This window comes from Perissodus microlepis, chromosome 16 (assembly GCF_051167445.1).
Source record: "Perissodus microlepis isolate ML-2025 ecotype Zambia chromosome 16, ASM5116744v1, whole genome shotgun sequence".
In the NCBI taxonomy this organism is placed as follows: domain Eukaryota; kingdom Metazoa; phylum Chordata; class Actinopteri; order Cichliformes; family Cichlidae; genus Perissodus; species Perissodus microlepis.
Genome location: NC_140476.1, coordinates 19,721,127 through 19,746,939, shown reverse-complemented (window position 1 = coordinate 19,746,939; position 25,813 = coordinate 19,721,127). Strand labels below are relative to the sequence as shown.

Genomic DNA, 25,813 nt, shown 5'->3' with positions numbered 1-25,813 from the left:
AGAATTTAAACATATATTGGAAACTCTGATTTCTTGTCATATGTGAAGAATGGGGCCATAATTCAGAAAATAAACATCCTGCTGCTTTTAATAAGACTTAAAACTAGAAATTCAGACCATGAATATAACAGAGAAATATTTACTAAGGTCAAAGTTCACACTTTTCTGCACAATTTGACTTCTTTTTTCAACCAGAGGAGTCGCCCCCTGCTGGCTATTAGAAAAAAAATGCATGTTGGTTGCAAGATGGTTTAGGAATTGGATTTATGGTTCACAAAGCCACATGCTACTCTACAACTATGCAACTTCTCTGTCTGCACATTATCCCACACACACACTGTAAATCAGACTTCTGGAACCTGAACCTGAAACTCACCATGAGGAAGGAGTAGCCAATCCACAAGCTGCGCCAGCCTGCAGGACACTGTGGGATGGTGATGTCCTGACTGTGCACTGCTATTGCAACTGATGGAGCTTCACACACTGAGCAGCGGCTGATGTATGGTTTTATGTCGCCCTGCTCTACAGGCATCATAGGTAGCGGGGCAGTTGTTGACAGCCAGTAGGATTTGTCATTTCTGCTGGCGTAGTAACAAATGTCTCCTGGATTGCAGTAGAGGAAGGGCATGGTGCTGAACTTTGAGAGGCAGGAGCCTGCCAAACCTTGAACAAACAGAAAATACAAACACTTTATAAAAATTACAGGAATTTCTGGCTCCTTTGAAGCAAAATGTAAAGAAATTAAATCACTAAATATCACACAAGTGAAAAAAAAAATCAAGCTATTACATATTATATAAATATATAAATTTACGAACTTGTCATGTATAATAAGAAGATGGTATTTTTTTCTTCTTTGAAAGGTTTTGTCTGTGTGGTACACTTTAAATCTGCTAAATAAAACTATTTAAAGTAATCTGACAGAATCTGTCGGTCAACATTTTAAAAGCAGCCTTAAAATAATCAAGAGGTTCATTTCTATCATGCAACACCATCAGGAAGTTACAAATAGTGAAACATTGCTTCTGCGTGACAGTGACCACAAACATGCAGCCGCAGTTGTAAAGAACAACATTCAGCACGAAGAAGCAAGTAAAACTTTAACACACATTAACACATGTAGAGTAATTTTCACACTTAGGATGACTTACCAAGGTCCTGGTTGTGGGCCTTTTCCTGGCCCTCGAGGTACAGCAAGCTGTAGCCATCCCACAGTTTAGCCATACCCACGGGACACATGGGTATCTGATCGGACTGACTGTGTTTCACCAGCAAGTAACCCACACTGACACTGCGGCCAGGCATGCCAGGTAAACCGGAAATTCCCGGGTTACCGTGGTGACCTAATGAGGAATGAGGAGTTCATTCGGTGGTCTTATAACCTACTGAGGTGATGCATTCACATACTCAGTATACCTGAATCATTCAGTATTTCACATATGGCCTCAAGACCTGATAACCATCTACTCTATGATATTACGATAATCCAAACAGACATTTGACATTTTTTCACTAAATCAACACTCACACAATGTTATGGTTCACACCTACTTTAAATCTTTTAATCCAGGTTTTATTAAGCTAATTCCAAAATACCAGAGTATCAGACACACCTTCCATGCCCTGTAGACCAGGGTGGCCAATTTGTCCACCTTCGCCACGCAATCCAGGGATTCCCGGTCTACCACTGATCCCTGGCATTCCTTTTTGTCCAATGGGTCCCATGAACCCTGTACAGAAACAATATCTATATGTATTAATTGGGCCCGACAATTTTTAGGAATGGTCAACAGCAAAAGTTTTACAATAACTAACCTTGATCTCCAGGAAGACCTTGTGCACCTGGATCCCCTATATACCCCTTGGGTCCTCGGATACCCTGTGGTCCAGGAAGTCCCCTTTCTCCTGGAATTCTGATGGAAACTGGAGGAGGACCCTGGTTTCCTGGAGGCCCAGGAAGACCTGGAAAACAGATCATATTACAACAGTGAAGACAAAAAGAAAACGAGCATACATGTACCCACACAGGGTATGATACCTAGAGGTCAGTCAGTATATTATGACTCTATAATTAACCTGGAAGTCCAGTGCTTCCTTTTGGACCGACTGGCCCTCTTTCTCCCTTTACACCAGTCTTGCCAGGTAATCCCATGAATCCTTGCTCTCCTTTCATTCCTGTAACAAAAAAAAGCAGATGAAATTAATCATCATAATATGCCTTAGTAGGACCGTATGGGGCATCTTTGGCACAATCTTTTTGTAGCTTAAGCTTCTTTGTGTGATTTTTAGGTAATTCAACAGTATTTCTTTGACCTAAATTACTAGTAAGAAGTCTACCATCCCAAAAAACTGATAGTCATGTGAAAAAGAAACTTTTCACAGGAGTGCTGTGAGCACCATTACTGCTTCCATAGGAATTAGGAGGGTAAGTAGCAAATGCACTTGATTAACTAATCACCGGGGAGTGTGACCACCTCTAAAAAGCAGACATTTAGGCAGTTTGCTGGAATGGGGGTTTCGAGTGTGAGTTATCACAATCTTCCCAGGAGTGGGCATCCCTGCAACTTTATCCTGTTTCAGACTGTGCAATGCTTAGAGAAACTCCAAAAACCCAAGCCTACATCTCAGACCTCATTTAGCTAAATGTTAAAGTTAATGGCAGAATAATTAGAAATTAGTTTGGAATGGTTGCCAGAGAAAAATTATTTTCTCTAAGAACATCACCATATGACTTAGGTTTGCAAATTTACCTCTGAATGCACACAAGACTTCCGGAACAATGTCCTTTGGACAGCTAAACCCAAAGTGGAAGTGTTTGGCCATAATGCACGGCACCACATTTGGTGAAAACCTAACCCAGCATATCAACAAACACCTCATACCCACTGTTAATCACAGTGGTGGAGGGGTGAGGATTTTGGCTTGTTTTGCAGCCATGACGCCCTGTTACTTTTCAGTCACTGAACTCCTCTGTGTACCAAAGTATTCTAGAGTCCAATGTGAGGCCATCCGCCTACCAGCTAAAACTCGGTTGAAAGTGGGACATGCAATAGGACAATATCCCAAGCAAACCAGTAAAGCTACAGCAGAATAACAAAAAAAAAAAGAGAAAAGAATCAAGGTGGTAAGTTGGCAACACAAATGGAGAGCTTTGCATTAATGAATACCTGCAAACCTCAATGAACTGAAGCAACATAAAGAAGAGGGGGCCAAAAGTCATCCACAGCAATGTGTGAGACTGATATAGTTGCACAGAAAAAAAAATACTTCAAGTAAGTACAAGCTACCGAATACTACAGTGTGCTTAATTTTTCATAGGACACAAAGAGTACAGTGACAATGTTTTTTTATACAAAACTGTACTGTTGTGACAAACTCTAGAAATTAAATAATACTGTTGCAATTCCATTAGCTGATTATTTGACCATGTACACTCATGCAGTACTAATTTAAACACAGTTAAATGTTTTAATTTAATCCGTACCTTTCTTCCCAGAAATACCATTTGACCCTATGTATCCAACTTGACCTTGATCTCCTTTAATTCCTTTCCTTCCTGGGAATCCAGGAAAGCCATTTATTCCTGTTACACCCTGCTCTCCTGGGGGAGCGTCCACACCAGAAAAACCTCTGTTTCCAGTGAAACCTGGAAAATACGTCAATACGGGTTAATAAATACAGATAAATTGAAGACAAAGCATCCCAGTATACTGGTGTGAAATAACAATGGTTTCCTTTCACAAAACTGAATCTTTTTTACCTTGGTATCCTTTAGGCCCAGCAAAGCCAGAGTCCCCAAGGGGTCCCCTTCTGTCTGGGGTCCCATTTAATCCTGGGGGGCCACGGAATCCTTGTGGGCCAGGTTGTCCTTGATCACCTGAATGGATGAAACATGGGATTGTGTCAGCTTTAAGAAAGTTGAATTGTATTACAAATAGGTCTTATTAATGCATGACGGTAGAGACTAACCATGAGGTCCCTGGAAGCCTTTCGAACCCAGTGCACCTGGAGGACCTGGCTGGTTATTAGGGTCACCGCTGTCTCCCTTCTGTCCTTTAATTCCCGTCTCCCCAGCAGGTCCAGTGATGTTTGGACCTGATGGAAAAAGCCAGGAAATGTGGGGTTACTAAAGTCTTTGCAACATAGAAAAAGCAAGACATATCTTTCATTCTGTTTAGGCTGGATTTAATTGTTGCTTTAATGTCTATGAATACACAACCAATGAAAGACAAAGACACATTTTGATATTATGTTTAGATTCTAACCCCCAGCTTGTGATGCTATTTTTCGCTATTTTGGATGTTCTTTATCCACTATCCTTTGTGTATCTGAAGTAGTGGTTGACCTTTATTTTGAAATATTAGTGGTATATTCCAGTAGAGGTATTATACTCTATATGTTTTAGCATTGCACACAGGGAAAAAATGTCCATGAATTCTTGGAAAATAGTACCTGGTGTTCCAGTGAAACCCTTCTGCCCTTTCAATCCATCTAATCCATCAAGACCTTTTGGGCCAGGAAGACCTGTACACATTTTCATAGTACAGAATAATATTGGAGAAAACAGGCATGTAGTTTGAAGAGAAAGAACAGGACAGTTATCTGATACCTTTGACACCCCGGAAGCCAGGAATGCCTGGTTGGCCCTCTTGCCCAGGAGAGCCTGGAAGGCCCTTTTGACCTTGATTACCAGAAGTTCCCTTCTGCCCATCCGATCCTATGAAATATATACATGTAAATGCAGTGTCATGCATATATAATATCTAGCATTCAAAACTGTACAATTAGGTGGTCAGTGTGAGTGTTCTACCTGGAAATCCTGGTAATCCCAGAATGCCTGCCTCTCCCTTCATGCCTTTAATACCTTCAAAGCCAGGTATACCTCTGTCCCCAGTTGTTCCAGTTAGTCCTGTCTGGCCTTTAAGAGGGATATTAAATCATTTAATTTCAGACCATCACTAGTTAACAATTGCTAATCAAAACAAGAAAAGAAGAAATTTGATGAGCTACAGTTTGTACCTGGCTCTCCTAGAAATCCATTCTCTCCTCTCAATCCAGGAACTCCAGGAAGGTCTATACGAGGGCCTTTCTCACCTGTGAAATTTATTACAATTTAACACCACATATGTCTGTGAAGGTTCTCAGTCATCCAGGTCATCGTAGTCAAAGGAGCTTGCAAAGAAAAGCGTCTGGACTTCTTTAAGTTACTTGAAGACGTTTCACCTCTCATCCGAGAAGCTTCTTCAGTTCTAAGGTCAAATGGTGGAGAGTCCCAGATATAAACCTAGTGGGAGTATCCCCCCACAGAGGGACAAAAGGACCCCCTGATGATCCTCTAATCGCCTGAGCCAAGGTGTGAAACTGGGTGTGGGTCCCAATCAGCCAGAGTTTCGGGTGTGTTCATTGTGAAACCTGGCCCCACCTTATCATGCGAATTCCTGAGGTCAGATGGCCCAGGATGTGAGTGGGCGTTAAGGCGTCTGGGAAGGGATCTCAAAACTGGATTATAGATGGCAGAGAGTTGGTGTCGTAAACCCCCGCCTCTGTTCAAAGATGGTCGCTCACAGTGGACATAGATGGCTTCTTTCACTCCTCTTTCAAACCATCTGTCCTCTCTGTCCAAAATGTGAACATTGGCATCCTCGAAAGAGTGTCCTTTATCCTTAAGATGCAGATGGACAGCTGAGTCTTGTCCTGTGGAGGTGGCTCTTCTGTGTTGTGCCATGCGCTTGTGAAGTGGCTGTTTGGTCTCTCCAATGTAGAGGTCTGGGCATTCCTCGCTGCACTGTACAGCATACACCACATTGTTAAGTCTGTGTTTTGGCGTTTTGTCAGAGAGGACAGATGGTTTGAAAGAGGAGTGAAAGAAGCCATCTATGTCCACTGTGAGCGACCATCTTTGAACAGAGGCGGGGGTTTACGACACCAACTCTCTGCCATCTATAATCCAGTTTTGAGATCCCTTCCCAGACGCCTTAACTCCCACTAGGTTTATATCTGGGACTCTCCACCATTTGACCTTAGAACTGAAGAAGCTTCTCGGATGAGAGGTGAAACGTCTTCAAGTAACTTAAAGAAGTCCAGACGTTTTTCTTTGCAAGCTCCTTTGATTAACACCACATACAATTTTCCCTCATGATCACTATAATCAGTGTTTAAATCTCAGAATGTCTGAAATTAAAGTTCCTGGTTGTACCTCTGTCTCCCTTCCTTCCTGTTTCACCCGATGAGCCATAGGCACCAGGACTCCCTTTAGTTCCCTAAAAAAGTTATATGTGGACAATTAAAAACATATGCACACACAGGAATGATGTCTGCGAGAAAAGAAACGTGCTGAACATGCAGGTAAAAAAATGAATTTTTACAGACGAAGCTGAAAATATAAATTTAGGATTTAAAGAAGTTCTCAAACCATCCAGGAAGGGAAGATAGAGAAAGAAATTGTAAAGGTCAGAGGGTCAAGATACATAACTAGACTTTATCCTGGATCAGTTTATCCTGAATCACTTTACACCTGTTTTTTATATTGCACTCCAATAGTATCCTTGGGCCTCACTGTCTCTAAATCACACTCAACTATATAAAACTTTTAAACAATATTTTTCTTTGGAGAAGTACTACTTCTATAGGAAGTTTAGGGAACTTTAGCTTTTAGCTGCTAACTGCTCCACTATATCCACCTACTAGAATCTAGCTGCACCTGTCTGCTGTTTAGCACTGATGTGGTGGGAGTGGGGGGTGTTCTGTGGCTACATAGAGCTAAAACACAGACATAGAGCTTGATCGTTTTACTGTGAAGTAAAATCTTTATATAGGGACTGGCTTCAGCACTACTGATGGTAGGTGCATTGTCTGCTAGCAAATGCTGCTAGCACTAGCCGTGGTGAAAACAGTGCATGATAAGCTGAACGGGCCTTTTACAGCACCTGTACACTAGTGCAAGGGGATAATTTTTTTAGAGACAGGGATGCTAGTATTAAGTCTGCAGTTTCAAACTTTTTTTCACAACTAAGCTGAGCGCAGGAAATATAAGCGAGTACATACTTTATAGCATGTTCATGTACAGCACTAGCAAAGTGTAAGGTGCACTGCATAGATGTCTCATAGAGATAAAGTTGGACATTCCAGTAAGTCAGTTACTTCAGCTGACTTGCTTTAGAGCCTTCCTCAAGTGAGTATTGGAAGACTTCCACATCTTGTCGCTGACTTCTTCACTCAGACCTGGATGTTGCCCCTTGATAACTGAATGAATTCATTTTATTGATAGTTTCACCTTTACACCGGGCATTCCCCCGAAACCAGTAATTCCTCGGTTTCCAGTTATCCCTGGCATTCCTTTGATTCCTGGTAGCCCCTGCGGACCTGGATCTCCTTGATATCCTTTCTCATTGCTGGGGTCCCCGGGGAAACCATGGGTTCCCTCCTCCCCCGGCACACCGGGAAAACCCTTAGAGCCTTTGGAAAAGAGTAAGATGTGACAAAGTTAGGGGTGAGAGAGCAGAGGAATTGAGACAAAAGGAGGAAATAAATTTTGATTTGAGCTTCACACCTCTTGCCCCAATGAAACCTTGATTTCCTACAGGTCCACCCTCTCCCTTGAGTCCTTTCATTTCAACAAGCATCTGTGGAGGAACTTTTGGTTTCTCCCCAGGAGGTCCTGTCAGACCACGATCACCTAGCAGACAGTTGTGGTCAGTTGTTGAGTTTTTGTCCAGTTTCAAAACAGCTCAAGGAATCTACAGGTGCCAGTCTCACCTTTTTCTCCACCTTGGCCTTTTATTCCTTTTAGGCCTACTTCACCTTGCAGTCCTGACTCTCCTTTCAGTCCACTGTGGCCCTTTAATCCGAGATCACCACTACGACCCTCAAAACCTGACATGCCATGTGACCCTTTGTATCCTTAAAATGGAGGAACCACAGAACATTTTGACAAATGGTGGGCATGTTCACATAATTTATTTTGTGTTTATTTATGGTCTTAAGCATTTGATTAATTAAGAAACAAACCCTTCATTCCTGGAACGCCAGGGCGTCCATTTAAACCGGGAAATCCTGGATCACCAAGTGGGCCACTCTCTCCGATGACGCCATCATTTCCAAATTCCCCTGGGATACCTTTTAAACCAATAGGTCCTGGAGGACCTGGGTCTCCTTCATTTCCCCTCTCTCCAGTGAAACCTGGACAACAAGACATAAGAGGGATGTCAGACATAAATGTGAAGATTTGTGGAAATGTACACCTGTGTATATATTCTTCTAACCTGGGTGTCCAACTGCACCATGTAGCCCTTGGGGACCTGTCCTCCCAGGATCACCAGGATAGCCAAAATTGCCATCTGGTCCAGGCTTTCCTTCCTCCCCCAGCAGCCCTGGAGGGCCAACCTTACCCTTTAAGCCAGTCATACCAGGCATGCCACCCATTCCTGGACAAGTAGATGGATATAAACCATGAATCATACCTATCAAATTAGGGATTTGAAAAAATGAAAAAGAGAAACTGCTTACCTGGATAACCTGGTTCTCCTTGTTCTCCCGAATGGCCTTTAAACCCTCGAAGTCCAGGCAGTCCTGGGTCTCCGGGTGATCCAGGCATTGCATCCAAGATTTCTCCATGAACACCCTTTTCACCCTGTGTTCCATGCCGACCAGACATCGCGGATGAGCCGGCGACTCCTACGGAGCCTTTACTGCCTGGGGTTCCCAAGTCTCCACGAGGGCCTGTAAAACCTGTTTAAAGAACCAATAAAAGAAAATATAGACTAAAGATAATATTTCAACCAACGATTAGAACAGTTCTATCTACAGGACTATTGCACAGTTGGGGCCAGATTTACTAAACGGGGAAAATTAGCATGATGCTACAGTACAATCTCAAAAAAAAGGGCTGATGGGAGTGCAAAGGTCTGCAGATGATCTCCTAAAAATGCACAAATTAATAAAGTCATAGCAAGTTCATCAACAGCGACCAACACAATGAACAAAAAGCAGCTCAAATTAGTGGGTCAAAAACCTGATGAGAGAGAAGGTTCAAAGAAACTAAAAGACTGACACTATGCCTCTTAAGGAAGTACCAACAGTAGCCTTTTAACACCAAAAGAGGGTTTTGTGCAAGTGTATACTGTTACTAAAACTGGTCCTTGGGATTTTCTTATCAGTCTTCACCTGGTGGTCCAGGGGGGCCACCAATGCCTTGATCTCCTAATTCTCCTTTCGTTCCCCTTACTCCATAGAAACCCTGTGGTCCTTTTTGGCCAGGAAGACCTGTTGGATCGAGCGTAAAAGAAGGTATCAAAACATAGTTCCCCTGCAAGGAACAAAGCATAGCATCAGGGTCTTGATATTTTACCTTTAACTCCTGATAATCCAGTAGGCCCTGGAAGTCCAGGTGATCCAGGAGGTCCTACAAATGTATCACAAGGGCCTGAGAAGAAAATAACAAACACGATATTCAGGACAAGATTTTAAATGTGCGTCAAAGTGTTTAGAAAGAACTACTTTGGTGAAGGTGAACTTTTACTGCTGCCCAGCGTGAACGGTTTTGAGAAAGTGACATTATCTTTATCTTTATCCTTACATCCTCACACTGAAATATTTTAAACATTTCATAATTCATCATGCATCCCAAACAAATAACCTAGAAGCAAAGCACAACAGAGTAGTCACAATCGAAGCAATAAGGTGAAAACGTTGTTATGCCAGCTACCTGTTACATCCACCTGTCCTTCTCCTCCTGTCAGACTACAGCCGCCTTTCAGTTGCAAATGAGGGAGAATGAAAGAGAGAGGCATTCGAAATAAGAGTTATTCAAAAGCACAAGCATTATCTCAATCAAGCTCAGCTGCAGCTGGTTTGAGAGATGGAGCTCCTGCAACAAAGAGATAGCAGGAGGCAAAGGAAGAAAAGTCAATAAAATGGAAAACAATCTACATGCATCGTCCTCTTTTAAACACCGGCCATTAATCGTCATTCCCATTTGACTTCCTTGCATTAAGTGACAAAAGAGAATATTTTAAAAAAGACAAAATAAAATGTAATATTTAGTAGAGTGAAAATGAGTAAAATGCCTGTAAGGAGACAAAGCCTTAGAGGAGATATATGCAACACCACAAATAAGACAGAATAGAAGTAGGTAAGGAGGCAGCTCATTACCTGGACTGCCTGGTGTTCCTGGACTTCCATCATAGCCAGTGAGACCGTCGTCACCAGGTAAGCCACGCACACCTTTGACACCCTCAAGATTTAGACCTGGTTCTCCGCTCAACCCTACTGCGCCCGGTCGACCAGAAATACCTGGGAAACCTTTGTCCCCACGTTCTCCCCTGGGTCCTTCTCCCTATTTATATGGACCATCACAATCACTGCATTTTAAGATTGTTGGTACTCAAGCGAGGCAAGTAAAGGGAACAAATGAGCAACAAATAGTTTAGGATAAGATGCAAATCACAGAGTAGGAGACTTTTTTAAAGGTAAAGACAATGTGAAATAGTGATGGACTCACTGGAGGACCTCGGTTGCCAGGCAAACCAGCCTGACCACTTCTGCCTGGAGCCCCAGGTGCTCCTGGCTCACCATCTTTTCCTAAATCTCCTAGGTCACCGTGATGTCCTGTTGGGAATACAAAGACATTGCCAGGCATGCAAACAATCACAAACACAAATAAACATGGTATTTCTTTTCTTGCTCACTTGTAACTCTACTGTTGATCTGAAATAAGACAAAAATAAGATAAGAGGCACCTTTCTCTTTGGCGATAGTTGTGTCCCCCTTACGACCTTTTGGGCCTGGCAAACCATCGAGCCCAGGAAATCCCTATAGCACAAGAGAACAAAGCGGAGGGGAATAAGGAAATGTTTGGGGTTTTTTTTTGGGTTTGTCTTATTTTCTACAGGTTTTTCTTTATTTTGCCTTACTGCGAACCCCTCGTCTCCTTGGAGACCTGGATCTCCTGGATCACCTTCCTGACCAAACTCTCCAGTCATCCCCGGATCGCCAGGATCACCGGGATGGCCGAGTAAACCAGGTATAGCATTTACAACGTTGCACTGACATTCTCCATGATCACCTAAACGTACACAGGAGGAAATTGTTCTGATTAAATGACTGCTTTTTTATTTATTTATAATATTAACAGTTTAGAAAACTACTACTTCACCTTTTGGTCCTTTGGAGCCTGCGTTTCCAGGCCTTCCTCTCTCACCTGGGGCTCCCTTGTGGTACTCTCCCCCTAAAGGCAAATAAAAGTATAATACATAAAGATGTAACAGATTTTACAAACAGAGACAACAATAAAAGTAACCTGATTCACTCACATGTCCCTTTTGGTCCAGGAGGGCCCATCTCCCCGCTGCGCCCCTTGACTCCCTGTGGTCCTGCACTGAGAGCAGGGCGTCCTGGTTCACCTTGTTGGCCCTTGTCTCCTTTATCTCCACCAAAACCTTCTGGCCCGAACAAAACGAAGACTGATGGAAACAAACGACGTTTTCAGAAGTTATTTCTGCGGCTATAACAGGAGTTTTGACATCGGCACACGCCTCCTATCACAGTGGTACAAATATAGTCTTAAAGTTGCTTAAATCAGGGGTGTCAGGCTCCAGACCTCAAGGGCCGGCGTCCTGCAGGTTTTAGATCTCACCCTGAGTCAACAAACCTGAATAAATGATTAGTTCATTACCAGCCTCTGGAGAACTTCAAGACACGCTGAGGAGGTAGTTTAGCCATTTAAATCAGCTGTGTTGCATTAAGGATACATCTAAAACCTGCAGGACACCGGCCCTCGAGGTCTGGAGTCTGACACCCCTGGCTTAAATCATTCCAATTTCTATTAACTTTGGAAAGTCAAACAAGGAACTCTCAACCTATAACATCAAATAGGGTTACCTAGTAGTTTCATATGTAAAAAAACCAAAAAACAAAAGCTATTTTCCAAGTTTTAGTTTTAAGTATCAGGACATGATAAAAATCAGGGCTTTCCAGATTGATTTATTGATTTATATACAACCAAAGATGAACAACAACATAGCATGTATTACAGAAAGCAAAAGCTGCTGTGTGAAGAACTAAGTACAACCTTACTGCCTCCATAGAAATTACAAAGGTAAGTAGTAGGCAGGAGCCAGCAAATTAACCCGAATGTCAGAATACAATGTTCAAAGAATCAAACAAACCCAAGAGCTCAGCCTCCACAGACCTCAGTTAGCATGTTAGCCGTTAAAGTTCATGACAGTAGAATAAGAAAAAGACTGCAGGTTTCTTTGGGAGAGTTGCCAGGAGAATGCTTTTCTCTTTAAAAAGAGCATGGCCGCATGACTTTGGTTACCTTATCATTGGGTGTACTTAGTTCTTCATACACTGCTTCTGTATTTTGGCTCAGTGAAAGAGACCTGGACTGCATGGCTATTTATATCTCTTGTCCTTCATCCGAAGCACTGAGACGATATCACTCATTTTGATTGACGCTACTTTTCAGAAGTGAGCACAGCAGGGCAGACAGTTTTCTGAAGTATGTAGTAGTAAATGCTGTCATCAAAAGGCAAGTGGAGGTTAACCCATTCCCATCTTTTTCTGCTTAGGCTACGCACAAGGGGAAAATGTGAGTCACCACAAAGTCACAAGTTAGGCAGATTTTGACAGATGGTTCCTCCACAGTGGAAACACAACTCCAACAAGGCCTGGGAAACTAATACTACTACTGTAACTGGGTGAAGGTGAAGGTGGTAGAGGTGGAGTTTTTAACCATTTTATTTCTCCATATGACGTGAAAAGGGAAACTACTTATGAGTCTTACAAACAACGTGTGACTCAAAAAGGCAACTGCTGATCTTTTACCGCATCGGTAGAAACCTGGTGGTGCTTACTAGAGAGAACAGCAGCTGAAATGACAGTTTTATTTTTTACAGTTGTTGGGATAGAAGAAGGGAGTACACAGAAGATTATTACAAAGGCCCATAAGACCACACATTAGCTTCCTAAGTTTGTGTTTATTGATGTTAGTTATATCAAACTCCAGGCAACCGGCCAGGGTTTTTAACGTTTCCCACACTTTCCCGTCAAAACATAATAACAGAATCTTTGCCCCACATAGTTTTTTGGGATCTGTTCACATGATCCTTTTAAGGCCTGAACCATGAAATAATTGCCAGAAAATGCAGGCATTTTTTTTTTTTGCAATTTAGTCCTTAAAATCTATTGTGCTGTTTCTTTCGATTTTCAGGGAGAAACAAAAATCACACTGATAATGTAAAAGCCTCAAAAGCTCATATATCAGATATGATACACTTGGCTTTAAAGGGCTGTTCACGTGTTAGCAGGTCGAGCCACAAATAACCAGTATGAACGTGCAGCAGTCAGCTGCTCTTTTCATAACAACTGCGATGTTGTTTAAGTCAAAGGTTTCATGTCCTTCGAAAGCTTCTGTTTACATACCTTGTTGTTCTTCAGAGGCAGGAAGTCCTGGCAGACCAGGAACACCTTGGTCTCCAATCGAACCACTCTCTCCAGGTAAACCTTTCTCGCCAGGAGGACCGGCTTATAAAGTCAAAGAAAACACAAGAAGCATTTTTTAGCATTTACGCAAAAGGTAACATCAACAGCTTCCAGGCATGGTTTGCTAAGAAATCATTCAGACAATGGTAAACCAAACTCTGTAACACTGTTCGTATAGAATTAGTCTTTGTTGCGTTACTTAATAATACTGATTTCAGTGTCACTTTATTAATGTTGGACCATCTTTGTTTCCATGTCAGTATAACAACGATTTCTAAGGTACCCTCAACCAGATGCCATGAACAAATGTTGTGTTGACATCCCTCCTGGACAAGAGCCTTGACTGAACTCTGAGCTCATGTAGACTACAATAACCTTCTTTGGAGTCACTTGACCTTTGACCTTAGTAAACTTGCCTCATTCCATTGAGTGGCTTGTCAGCACAGTTTCAGATTTATCTTAATCAAAATATTTTTTCTGGTTTCCACTGACTCATTATTTGACTGTTTCTCTTGTGTTAGTTACTTACCTGCTGAGTCCCAAAAAGGTCCTTGTGAAATCACCTCTCCTGGGTCACCGATAACACCCTGAAACACAAATACAGTCTTTCTGTACTCCTCTGTACTTCAACTAATAAGATATTTGACTGTCTGTGTGTGACTGTCACGTACACATTGTGCTGTTTTTAATCACAATATCATAACTAAGCCATTTATTCTAAATAACTGTCTATACCTTCTGTTGACCAGTCCATTCAGACTGTCAGTCATTTAGAAAAGAAATGAAACAGCATCAGGTGCTCACCTTAGGACCATCTCTGCCTCTTGGTCCTCTTTCACCGTAATCACCCTAAAGAGAGACGTGATTGTCAGATTAATAAACTGTGTTTTATATTATTTTAAGAATACAACCATAACGTGACATCTCTTTTTACCTTTCGTCCAGGTCTTCCATTTGCACCAGGTAGACCCTAGAACAGAAACCAAAGCAGCAGATGACATAAGAGCAGGACAAAGGAAAGTGGTTTGATAGCATGTTTAGAAGTATGCTGAGCTAACCCGTGGTCCAGGCATTCCTTTTATTCCACGCTCTCCTTTGTTGTCTGCCTGAAATCACACAAAATAAATCCAGTTAATTAGAAATAATAATAATGATGAACATCGCACTTGTGTGGATGTGTTATATCTGTGTTTGTGATCTAAATGTGTATGATGAGTCATTAGTGGTAACATACCAGCGCCCCTCTTTCTCCTTTTACACCTTTGTCTCCAGGAGGACCCTAAAACAAAGTATTTTTATGATATATGTTAGTGCTTGTGACGCTCCCTTTCATTTTATCTTCAAAGGTTTATGCGCAAAAATGAGGACCTGAAATTCAGTTGCATTGAACAGAACTTGCTCATGTGTATCGTTTCCTGGAGGCCCTGGGGGTCCAATTTCTCCCTGTGGTGAGAGCACACATACACAGAACTGTTAGGAGCAAAATATATGAAAAATATAAAAATATATTATACTTCATCCTTTTCTCGCTGTTTCCCCTTTCTTAAGAATGGCTTCTTTACAGCCAGCCTGTTTCTTAAACATATGAATTTTGTTCACCTCCTGCAGGCATCCTATTTTGTCCTCCACTAGTTCAGTTTCTTAAAATTTTTAAGGACATCCTGCTGAGATATGACACGTAATATTTCTTTGGTAATAACCTTGCTGATGCAAAATAAACCCAAAACTGTTATGCCTGGCAAACTGTTTTCTCTTTGCCATTTTTCTTCATAAATTCATTCAAAGAAAAAGGAACAAACGATGTGATTTTGTGGCAGGTTGTTAGTAACAAAGTGCCTAAACATACCATTACAGTTGGTTCTCTGCTACATTTTCTGTTATGTGTAAACACAACAGTGTCATGGCTCCTGTGTCATTGACACATTGTTTTGAGTTTTTTGTTCTTTGTTCTGGCTTAAGAGATTTGCTGCTGCGTTTTCAGTGTTCTTGTAGTTATGTTTTTGGTTTTGCTGGAGCACTACGTCTTTGATGGTGATTGAGTCCTTGAGTTTCTGTAAATTTCTATTTCCAGTTAGTGTTCTGGCTTTTGTTTTTTGTTACTTTTTTTTTTAGCCAGCCTGTGTTTCCTGAGTCTTGTCTTGTCTAGTCTGTCTCTTTGTTTGTCACTTCCTGTTTTATTTTGTTAGTCTTCGTCTCATGTGCTTCACGTTCAGTTTTGTTCCCCTCGTCTTATTAGTAGATTCTATTCAGTTGTGTTCCCTGGTGTCGCTTTTGTGCCTTATTGCCTTGTGTATATTTAAGTTTTCAGCCTTCCTCTGTTCTTGGTTATGTTGTTGTCAAACCTTCCCATAAAGCTGTGTTTCCTGTGTGTTCTGTGTCCCATTACAGACGTATAGGTTAATTCAGTGTTTCCCAACCACTGTGTGAAGATTATCCAACTTCACCTGATTGGTACTATAAGCGAATGGTGTGTAGTGACAGGCAGAACAATTACATTATCTTCCACTTGAGGGCAGTACAGCTGCTTGTTACAGATAGGTGGGTAGCCAACAGAAAAGACTGTTTGCTACAGTCATTGGTTAAAACAGAAGAAGACGACTAAGAAATACAAAAGTACATAGCCATGCTGGCGATGGATAATTATTTGAAGATGATGTGATTAGTCTGACCTGGCTCAACTAAACAGGCCCAGGGTTCACACCAAGTAAGTAAAATGAGAGTAAATTTTCATTATATTTCAATAAATATACTTTTTGTGACATTTTTGTTTGCTTGCGTGCCGTGTGATTTTTCCAATGTGAAATATGTGTTGTGGCTCCAAAAGGTTGGGAAACACTGGGTTAGTTTACCCTCCAGAGTTCACCGAGTGTCATAGTGTAATGTTTTGAAGAGATTTCTGCGTTAAAGCCACTTTGGGTCCACCTTTACTTGCCTCACTGCTGCACTTGACACTCGTTCATTGCTAAAATTAGGTGTCTTTTTTATGCCTAATTGACTAAAAAACAGAACCACATTCCTCTGAAAATGGTCAGGTAAGGAGATTGAGTGAAAACGCAGCCAATGTCCCCCCCCAAAAAAAATAAATAAATAAAGGAATTTCAGAAAGCCTGGTGAACTCTTGTTCAAGACTATTTTAATAATGAAAAACAAAACAACCTCTAGCTTCTTGGAACACAAATATAAAGACATCAGTGGTGCCACCAGACTGTTGCACAGTCCTACTTAGAAGATAGATTTACTACAAAATACCTTTTTTTAAAACAAAACAAAACAAAACAAAACAAAAACTTTTCTCTTTGATTTTCATTGTTTTACAATGTAACACTGGATATTTTCCCTATAAAAGCTTTTAAAAATCTATCACTACCTCACATTCTTAGAGCAGAATTGCTTCTGTAGCTGTGCTGCTAACACTTCACCAACATCTGTCCCCAGTTTGAAAATGAATCTGTATTTGTGTAGCTGCCAGACAAATATTCAGGAATTAAAAGAAAAAATACTTTTAATACCCAATGAAATGTAAAAGAGATGCAAATACGTTTTTCACACATTTACAGTTATTGAAGTAGCAACACACACACACACACACACAAACACAAATGATCACTCACTAGATCTCCTCTGATTCCCTTAATGACTCTGGTCATCGTACCCTGTCAGAAAGAAAACATAATTTGAATGTTTATTTTAAACACATTACATTCACTCACTGGTCACTTCATTATGTGCACTTTATCCAGTGCTCATTAATTAAAATATCTAATCAGCCAATCACATGCCAGCATGTATTCAAAAATGAAGACATGACAATCTGCTCAGATATAAATGTGTGATACTATCATATCACTATGGAGCAAAATCTCTGAGGGATGTTTCCAGCACCTTGTTGAATTTATGCAATGAAAAATTGTGACAATTCTGAAGGCAAAAAGCCTAATGAAGTGTCTACATAAGTGTTTATTTAATATTGCTACCTTACCTTTGGTCCAGGGGGACCTGGAGGACCTGGGGGACCCTGGGAGAAGACAGAAGGATATTCGTATCAATCACGTTACATAATGACAGGTCTAAAACTATAAAATAACAACTAAACTAATGAATTGAAAGATGTGAACCTTTGGTCCTTGCACGCCTCTGTAACCTCTTGACCCTGGATCTCCTGGAAACCCCTGAATAAAAAAAAAAAGGATCAAATCGCAGATCTTTGGGGGACACTGCAACCACATAAAAGTAATTTTCTAGGTTCTTTAAAGGATCTTACAAATGCTCCATCAAATCCTGGTGTGCCGGGATCACCCTGAGGAGGGACGGTTAAAGATGCATAAAGTTAGTAAGTTTGATATTATATGGATTAAGTCTTGTCACGCCATGAATATAATGTTTTGCACTTGGATGTTCTTCTTAAGAAAAGGCAGGTTTGGTGTGGAGTCCTCTTTCTCACCCTGAATCGCCGCATATACACACTGATCTCCAGATTGTCTCCCTTCTCTCCTTTCCTGCCTGGTTGTCCCTGAGAGTTGAAAACAAAATATACAGTAACTTACGGGACATCAGTCTCTTTGTATTAATAACTATCTAAGCAGACTTGGCATTACGCACAGGAAAACCTTGGGAGCCTTGAGAGCCGGGAAATCCTGGTGCCCCTGAATCTCCATGAGTCCCGTTACAGCCATCTGCACCTGGCTTCCCTCTGGACCCAGCTTGTCCTGGGTGTCCCTGCAGAGAGAGCGACACAAGCAGAATCAACACTGTTTTCCTTCTCTCACCCCAACCAGTCGCGGCAGATGGCCGCCCTCACTGAGCCTGGTTCTGCTGGAGGTTTCTTCCTGTTAAAAGGGAGTTTTTCCTTCCCACTGTCACCAAAGTGCTTGCTCATAGGGGCTCATATGATTGTTGGGTTTTTCTCTGCATGTATTATTGTAGGGTCTACCTTACAACATGCAATAAGTGCACTGAGGCAACTGTTGGTCTAATTTGGTGTTGTATACATTATCTTGAATTGAATTAAACTGAACACTCTCCCACAACGTTCATCCCGACAGCATGGTGTACTTACAGGAATACCGTTGTTGCCAGAGAAGCCAGGTATGCCAGTCATTCCCTGTGGAGCAACAAGAATTGCACATTAAACAAAATAGCTGTCATTGTCATGTGTTTAATAGTTTACAGAGATGAGACATGAGCACTTACCACACTTCCTTTAGGACCTATGTTTCCATCACGACCACGGTCGCCTTTCTGCCCCTTTGGGCCTTGGATGCCTTCCTCTCCTGTTCGCCCAGGTGGCCCCTGTGGGCCCTGCGGACCAAGAGGCCCAGGACGGCCCTGAAATTGGAAAGATAGGAAAAACAGAGTTGATAAATTTTAAGTCAAGGATGCAACACATCAAATAAACTTCATATATGAAAAAAAACCTTTTAAGAATAAATTGTCAGTTATCTTCTTTTGTTTCAGTCATGACTGTTAAAGCTAACACTGGACATATCTCTGTTAGCAAAAGCGGTGAGAGCAAAGAAATCGCTTACTTACCTGGTTTTAATTCCATAAGGAAACAAATTAATGAGAATAAGACGAGTGTTATCAAGAGATACAAAAACAAACAAACAAAGGAACCAAAGCATCACAACACTGCAACAGAAATGTGTCAAGCTGCATTCTGATTCAATAATAATTCCCAGTTTTTCCCTTCTCCACACTATTTTTTATTTTTCAAACTTCCAGTTGGAATTTTGGTTTAGATCACCAGGGGGAGACATACACTTCCCTATCTTTTTCCTTACCTTTCCCCTTCTCTTTACACCCACCCAGTGGCTAAACTTTATACTGCAAATACCCACTAACATGCCTCTTCACTCATGTTAGCTCTTTTTAACTTTAAATGAACAGACTAAACCACACTCACAGAAATATCTGCCTGGAAACAGTTCAAACACGATAAACATCAGCTGGAAATGTGGCACATGCAGGACCTGAGAGCTTCTAAGAGCTGTGCACACTGTTATTTTAGGACAGCGATAGGGCAGCGAGGAGATTAAGTTAATGTAAATAAAGCCAGACTCTGTTGTCAAATGTCTCAGTAATGAAAAGAGAAAGGGCAGTTGAAATGGCTGTTCAGCCATATTCAGAGCGTTTGAGGCTGCAGACATCCCCCTAATCTGCAAGCTAAATATAACAATTTGATTATGATACCCCGAGTGACGAAAGGGAAAAGGCAAGCATGTAGATAGAAAGTAAGAAAATGAGAGCCTCCCAGAGGCAGAAGCATCTGCAGCTGAGAGTCTGCTACATTATTATTATTATTATTTTAATTCCTATCTCCTGAATGTGACCTCAGAATAACTGTTCACGTAGGCGTGTTAAGGCACCCTTAAAAATATGGAAAACACAGCACTTAATCTCATCGCAGTGCATCATTACAGTTATTCACACACTCGAGGGAGCTGCTCGATGGACCCGCAGAGTCAACAATTATTGGTGGGAAGAAAACTGAATAATATGAGAGGAGTACTTTAAGAAGGGGTCATAAAACACGTGAGCATGGGGATACTATGGGAACTTGCTGTTTTTGTATGATCCTGGAGTTCTGGGTCAGTAAGTGGTGCTCTCAAAGGTTTGGAGGCCAAACAGTATCCCTGTGAGAACCAACAAACACAGTGACGTTGTTTGTCTGCTGACAGAAGCGCTTTGAGCGGTGTTACACGCAGCTAGAACCAGCGAGCCAAAAGGAATTAATAAAAACGCAGGGAGCCTAAATAGTGTCACACAAAAATTCAAACAAGCTCAAATCAGATGCAGACAGTGTGAGAAAAAGCCTCGGCCGAACTCGTGTAATTGCAACTGTAAACATGCAGCATGTGCATCCAGTGTGTGTGTGTATGTGTGTGTGTATGTGTGCGCGCGCTTTGCCTGTGGGTGGATTTTTTTAAGCAACAAGGTGTGTGCTTTGTCTGTGCACATTGTTGACCCAGCAGATGTTGCCTATAGAGCACAGCATCGACGACAGTCCTGTCAAAACAATTCACACGCAGCCTGAACCAGGGCCAGCGTGATAAACACTGCTCTGAATTTTACATTTACTTTTTTTTGGTTCCATTAACTCTGCACATACACACAGATAATAAGCATAGTCCTCATGAAATGAAGATTAACTAATTTTCTGAAGACAAATGGTTCTGGCAAACCAATAGCCGTCTCAAATATGTGTGTGTGTGTGTGCACGAGAGGTCCTTGTCTAGAAAACTTGTATAAACTTTGTGCTCTGCTTTGTATCTTTCAGCATGGGCTAACAAGAGAACCGATAAAGGATTTTTAGAGATCGAAGAAGAAGAGTGGTACAGTGAAAAGGATGCCACCATAATGCTTCTCACTTTACCTTTGAAAAACTGGATCAGGTATACATTTGCCTTTAGATGTGGTTGCGTGGTTGTCAGAGCTTGTCAGTTTTAGGGATGTTAAAAACTCGTGTATGTCCCCAAGCAAACAAACCACACCTGTTCCACATCACATACAGTAGCCAGTTCATTTGGACGGTAGAACTACGCCATTTCCTTTCTCCTTAATTCTCAAATGCACTAAAAAGTCTCCCTTCAGTCCTCCCCACTTGTTAAGGAGAGGTCCTCCACACTGTACCATTTCCTTCACACATCCATACTCCCCATTCTTATCTACTCTCACTACTTCCACCCTTCACTCCCTCACCTCCTCTCCAAAGCTCTCGAGTGTTCTCCCTTTGCATGTCTTCTTCCCCTGCTTTGTCAGTCTGCCTGCCCTTCCTGTCTCCACCGGGGGAAGAATGACCAAGAAATCAGCCACTGATAGAGACCACGAATACATGCACAGGCAATGCCGGTCAGCTTAGTTGTCAACTCCTCTCCCTTTGAAGGCTGGTCGTAACTTCAGCAGAATATGAAGCTCAGGAGACCTGTCTCTGAAATAATGGCCGTCTGCGCTGCTTTAGTTTGCTTTCTATCACAGACATACGTCATACATCTGGACTCTGATCTCGTGAGCTCCACAACGCAACATGGATCACAGCTGACAAGTATTTCTTTAACTTCTGATTAGATTACTCTACACCTAAAAAAATAAATAAATACTGCAATGAACTCCCCAGAAACTCTGTTGTAGTGTGAATTAAACATACACGAAAGATCAAAAGATTAAGTTCATTAGTCAATATCAGAAGAGTTATTTCTACTCAAGTATTACCAATAATAGCAGCAACTATGAGAGTTCACTCTAAATGTAGTTTTTTTCTACTGTGGCTCAGGTTCAGTTATTAAATGATCAAATGAGGTCACAACAACAGATAACAGTGAACTCTGGAGGTTGTTAGAAGAACTATTAACTAAAACCATTTTGACTTTGTCTACAAAATTTAAGTCTTTCAGTCATATTATCAGGCTCCTTGTCTTTTATTATATCCTCTTGTTTTTAAAAAAAAATACACAAACAAACAGCAGATTAATTGTTAAACTAACTGCATTAAATGCAATTTTATTCATTTTTATGAACTGAGCTGAATTCTTCACATTAAACTCTGTGCCTTTCTTTGTGTTATCTGTGTTTTACCCATTTTTGCTTGATGATACAGCATCGACTCTAAATACAGCTTACTACACTGTATGTGGTGATTTTTGAAAATTCATGGAGCAGGCGTACTAGGTGGCTGAATACCCTCATTATTCTAATTAGAGGTAATACAACAGATCTAAACCACCAGAGCAAGAGCCTTGGTTTAGATGTACGTGTAATTTGTAGCAGTTAGTGTAAATTATCATTGTCAAAAGAAAAGATTTCATAGGGTCAAGGGTCAAATAAACAACAGAAACTGAAACATGGGAAAACAGGTGAAAAGGAGTTGAAAGGAAATACAGACTGGCTCAGACAACAAAATACAAAGTAAAACAGTAACACAAAGAGTGATAACGAGAGCGCGCAAAGAAACTGTGGTTGTCAAAAATTCCAAAAGGAAAACTGTGATAAGCAATAAAACCCTGATGGCTTCAGTCACTTCCCACATCGTTTAAGGGGCATAAACTCATTTGCACGACTGGAAACAAACACACACACATGCACAAAGCAGGTCATTAAAACATGTCACATCAGAATCTATTTGGAGAACCTTTGTGCTCAATCAACAGCAGAGACTTTCTAGAGGTTACAAGCAGATCATGAGGCGCTGCTGACCTGCGGAGGTGCGGGTGTGGATCAGCTAGTCTTGGTGAAGTCTTACAGTCAGAAACAATTAAAAGCAGCTGTTCACATAATTTTTACACAAAAACTCATTTTCCCATTCGCTTTGTGAACTGCTTGAGCCCCTTTGGGTGGTTTTCAAGAAAATTTAACAATGCCCCTGCGCCTCGCTCTCAGTTTTATTGCATTGTTTTCATTGGAAATGCTTCTTCAGCTGAAGCTGATATTCATTAAAACCTGTTCACAATGAAATTGTGGAATAGAAAATTAAATATAAATGAAATGAACACCATCTGAATTGATGAAACTACAGGTGAAAGCTACACTCAACTGCTCTCTTATTATTTATGCCGAGTGGCCTTCCTTATCCAGCCCCAAAAGTGATTTGTGTCTTTTCCCAGGATCAAAAAAAGGATCGCCACTTAAAGAGCAACTACCTGATCTTTGGTAATTTAGCATATTTCTTGCTGCAGTTATTTAGTGTACTATGCACTTCATGATGTCATCTCTCCTCTGGCCATGCCCACCCACACTCATCAGCGCTGCAGACTTCAGCCAGAGATGTCAGTGACACCTGGAAAGTTTAAATATTCATCAGTCACGTTCTCCGGCTTCATTCCCACTGCCAAACATCTAGCCTGTATGACACTTCACATGTGTTTTTGGATTTCCCATTGCCATATTAGCATCCACATCTGCTCCACTGCTTTATCTGTGTAAGCTTCAGCGAGCGACTTTATGATGTATCACTCGTATCAAGAAATCTCTGAGAAAATCCCTCCTCTTCACATGCTGTATAAAATGCAGTAACCCCCTCTGCGTGCACGGGTGTGTTTACATTTCTCATTCCTAAATCACAGATCTATTAAAAGTTCCCCCGTCTGACACCATAAATTTCATCTGGGTCCAGACTGTCCCCTGGGGTGGACAGTTTTGGAACGACCCATTAAGAACAGGATGGGAACGCACGGCCCGACATGCAAACCTCTGACATCCGAGAGGAATAAAACAAATCAATAAACAACTGGCCGGAAGCTCGCTCTGTTATTCCATCTGTTTGTCCGTCCGCAAAAACTGGGAACTACGAGGGAGATTCCCTAATTTTACATATGAAAAGAACAACTAATTAAAGATGAATTTTTAAGACAAAAATCATCAGCAAAGTCATGACCAATGACACGAACAGCAGTTACAGTTCGGCAAGTTTCTGGACAGTTCACAGTTTCTGTACATCACCACACTGGATTTTAGATCAAACAGTCAGGATGTGATTCAGACTGCAAAAGTAATGCAGTGATTTTATGCATGTTCCCTTTCTTCATAGCCTCAAAATTTATTAAACAAATTCATAATGTTTTTAATATTTGGATGAAAATCATTCGCTGTCAACGACTGCCTCAAGTCTACAAACCAATGACATCACCAAATACTGCGTTTCCTCCCATGAGATCCTCTGTCCGGCCTCTTTTTGCATTAATTTTGTATCTAATAACTGAGAAGCACGCTCTATTTGGGTTAAGATCTGTTGATTGCAATCAATCAAAGGCTGTAACATTTCTTTGCCTTGAGAAGCTCTTGGGCTGCTTTTGCAGTTTACTTTGGCTCTCTATTCACTTGCACTGTGAACTGCAGTCTTATCAGTTTTGCAGTATTTGCCTGAACCTGAGCAGAGAGTATATCCCTGCTACTTCTATTATTAATATTAATAAACACCACTGACACGGTTCCACTGGCAGCCATAACACTGCACACGCCCATGCCATAACACTGCCTCCACTATGTTTGAAAGATGATGTGGTATGCTTCAGATCACAAGCTGTTTCTTTCCTTCTCCATAATTTTCTCTTAAAATCACTCTGGTACAACCCATGCGTCCTCTTTTCAGAGTTTTTCTGGCAAAATCTAATCAGGCCTTCTGGTTCATGAGTGTAAGCAGTGCGTAATTGGTGAACTTTCAACCCTCTGAAAATGGAGGACTGTGTGTGTGGCCCAGTTTCCTAAACAATGAATACAAAAGTTTTATAAAACCTCCATGAATAATGATTATAAACCCAGTGTGGTGGTGCACGGATGCAAAACTATGCCATTATCCCAAAACCTATGGAGCTAACTCTACGGCATCTTAGAGGAAAACAATAAACATGACATTAACAATGAACATAACGCCACTAAAAATTTCAAATGTACCAATTTTACTTAAAAGCTTCCTGTTTCATTCTTAGTTTCCTGTCATGCTGAAGGTACAAAATGCTGCAGATATTTAACAATAATCAACGGCTGCTGGGTTTAATGAAAAACCTTCTATCTGCAGCTTACATGTGCACATATATTAGCAATTTTCCAAATGAACTGTTCCCACACTTGCTTCCACGTCTGTTTTTCATCTACACTGGGTATCCATCGAGTTCTGCCTTTACACCATCACCAACAATGTTAATGTCTCATGTCTAACAGTTGGCTTGCCCTCCTGATGGTTGCATATAATGTATCTTCTCAGAAATAACACCGTAATCCAAACAGAAACTGTTGTGGACGATGCTATGCAGCACGATCTTTTCCTTCTGACGTCGACGATGGGAGCTGACAACCGTGTCCTGCTTCTGAAACATCTACGGGTCCTACAGAGTGGACTTTTATTACATTCACACAACACTCATTTATATAAACTCTCCCTGGTGAGAGCAGGTATCTACGCAAGCTGCCTCGAGCAGGAGTGCCAGAATAATGAAAGTCTGCAGCGCTAGAGAAATAACAGTTGGTTCTGAGGAAAGGGGATGGATTAAGGCCCGGGTTTGACGGAAACAAACAAATTTGTATGTCAATCAAAGATATCTAAAGCCAAGTTTTTGCAGCTGTTCCTGAAAACATCAATGTGGCTCACTGTTACCACCAAGATTTGTAGTCTAATGTAGTCTAAACTTTAACAGAAACTGGCTATAGAAAAGTCAAATGGATACATATTTCATACTCATAGGAATATAGAATAGATAACTACTGGTGCTAATGCTCCATTATTAACATTATTCCTTTAAAGCATTCATGATATCACACAGCTCTCTGCAACGAATGACAGAGGATCTAAAACAGTCCAAACCCTCCTTATTTTCTCACCGCCTTAAATGGCTAATCGCTCCAT

General features: G+C 41.2%; 1 protein-coding gene across 4 annotated transcripts in view; it reads right to left on the bottom strand.

Annotated features, from left to right (window-relative positions):
- The window catches only part of col4a2 (collagen, type IV, alpha 2), a 59,912-nt gene that overhangs the window by 1,065 nt on the left and 33,034 nt on the right, over positions 1–25,813 (bottom strand). For 2 of the 4 annotated variants that reach the window (XM_084954918.1, XM_084954922.1), the window contains 43 exons: positions 18,673–18,807; positions 18,539–18,583; positions 18,082–18,198; positions 17,924–17,992; positions 17,744–17,779; positions 17,598–17,651; positions 17,462–17,497; positions 17,094–17,135; positions 14,851–14,925; positions 14,717–14,761; positions 14,541–14,588; positions 14,417–14,452; positions 14,287–14,331; positions 14,012–14,069; positions 13,423–13,524; positions 11,310–11,459; positions 11,153–11,224; positions 10,911–11,062; positions 10,737–10,809; positions 10,499–10,605; positions 10,150–10,333; positions 9,704–9,748; positions 9,347–9,421; positions 9,163–9,261; positions 8,506–8,727; positions 8,262–8,423; positions 8,008–8,178; positions 7,756–7,899; positions 7,550–7,675; positions 7,274–7,455; positions 6,197–6,260; positions 5,020–5,094; positions 4,811–4,918; positions 4,610–4,717; positions 4,453–4,524; positions 3,970–4,095; positions 3,761–3,877; positions 3,485–3,646; positions 2,077–2,175; positions 1,816–1,962; positions 1,614–1,730; positions 1,152–1,343; positions 377–663 (listed from right to left, as the gene is read on the bottom strand). In XM_084954918.1, the coding sequence (XP_084811044.1) occupies positions 377–663; positions 1,152–1,343; positions 1,614–1,730; positions 1,816–1,962; positions 2,077–2,175; positions 3,485–3,646; positions 3,761–3,877; positions 3,970–4,095; positions 4,453–4,524; positions 4,610–4,717; positions 4,811–4,918; positions 5,020–5,094; positions 6,197–6,260; positions 7,274–7,455; positions 7,550–7,675; positions 7,756–7,899; positions 8,008–8,178; positions 8,262–8,423; positions 8,506–8,727; positions 9,163–9,261; positions 9,347–9,421; positions 9,704–9,748; positions 10,150–10,333; positions 10,499–10,605; positions 10,737–10,809; positions 10,911–11,062; positions 11,153–11,224; positions 11,310–11,459; positions 13,423–13,524; positions 14,012–14,069; positions 14,287–14,331; positions 14,417–14,452; positions 14,541–14,588; positions 14,717–14,761; positions 14,851–14,925; positions 17,094–17,135; positions 17,462–17,497; positions 17,598–17,651; positions 17,744–17,779; positions 17,924–17,992; positions 18,082–18,198; positions 18,539–18,583; positions 18,673–18,807 (4,581 nt within the window). Of the gene's footprint in view, positions 1–376; positions 664–1,151; positions 1,344–1,613; positions 1,731–1,815; positions 1,963–2,076; positions 2,176–3,484; positions 3,647–3,760; positions 3,878–3,969; positions 4,096–4,452; positions 4,525–4,609; positions 4,718–4,810; positions 4,919–5,019; positions 5,095–6,196; positions 6,261–7,273; positions 7,456–7,549; positions 7,676–7,755; positions 7,900–8,007; positions 8,179–8,261; positions 8,424–8,505; positions 8,728–9,162; positions 9,262–9,346; positions 9,422–9,703; positions 9,749–10,149; positions 10,334–10,498; positions 10,606–10,736; positions 10,810–10,910; positions 11,063–11,152; positions 11,225–11,309; positions 11,460–13,422; positions 13,525–14,011; positions 14,070–14,286; positions 14,332–14,416; positions 14,453–14,540; positions 14,589–14,716; positions 14,762–14,850; positions 14,926–17,093; positions 17,136–17,461; positions 17,498–17,597; positions 17,652–17,743; positions 17,780–17,923; positions 17,993–18,081; positions 18,199–18,538; positions 18,584–18,672; positions 18,808–21,180; positions 21,537–25,813 lie in introns of those variants that run through there. The other 2 variants (XM_084954920.1, XM_084954921.1) reach the window with 2 other exon arrangements.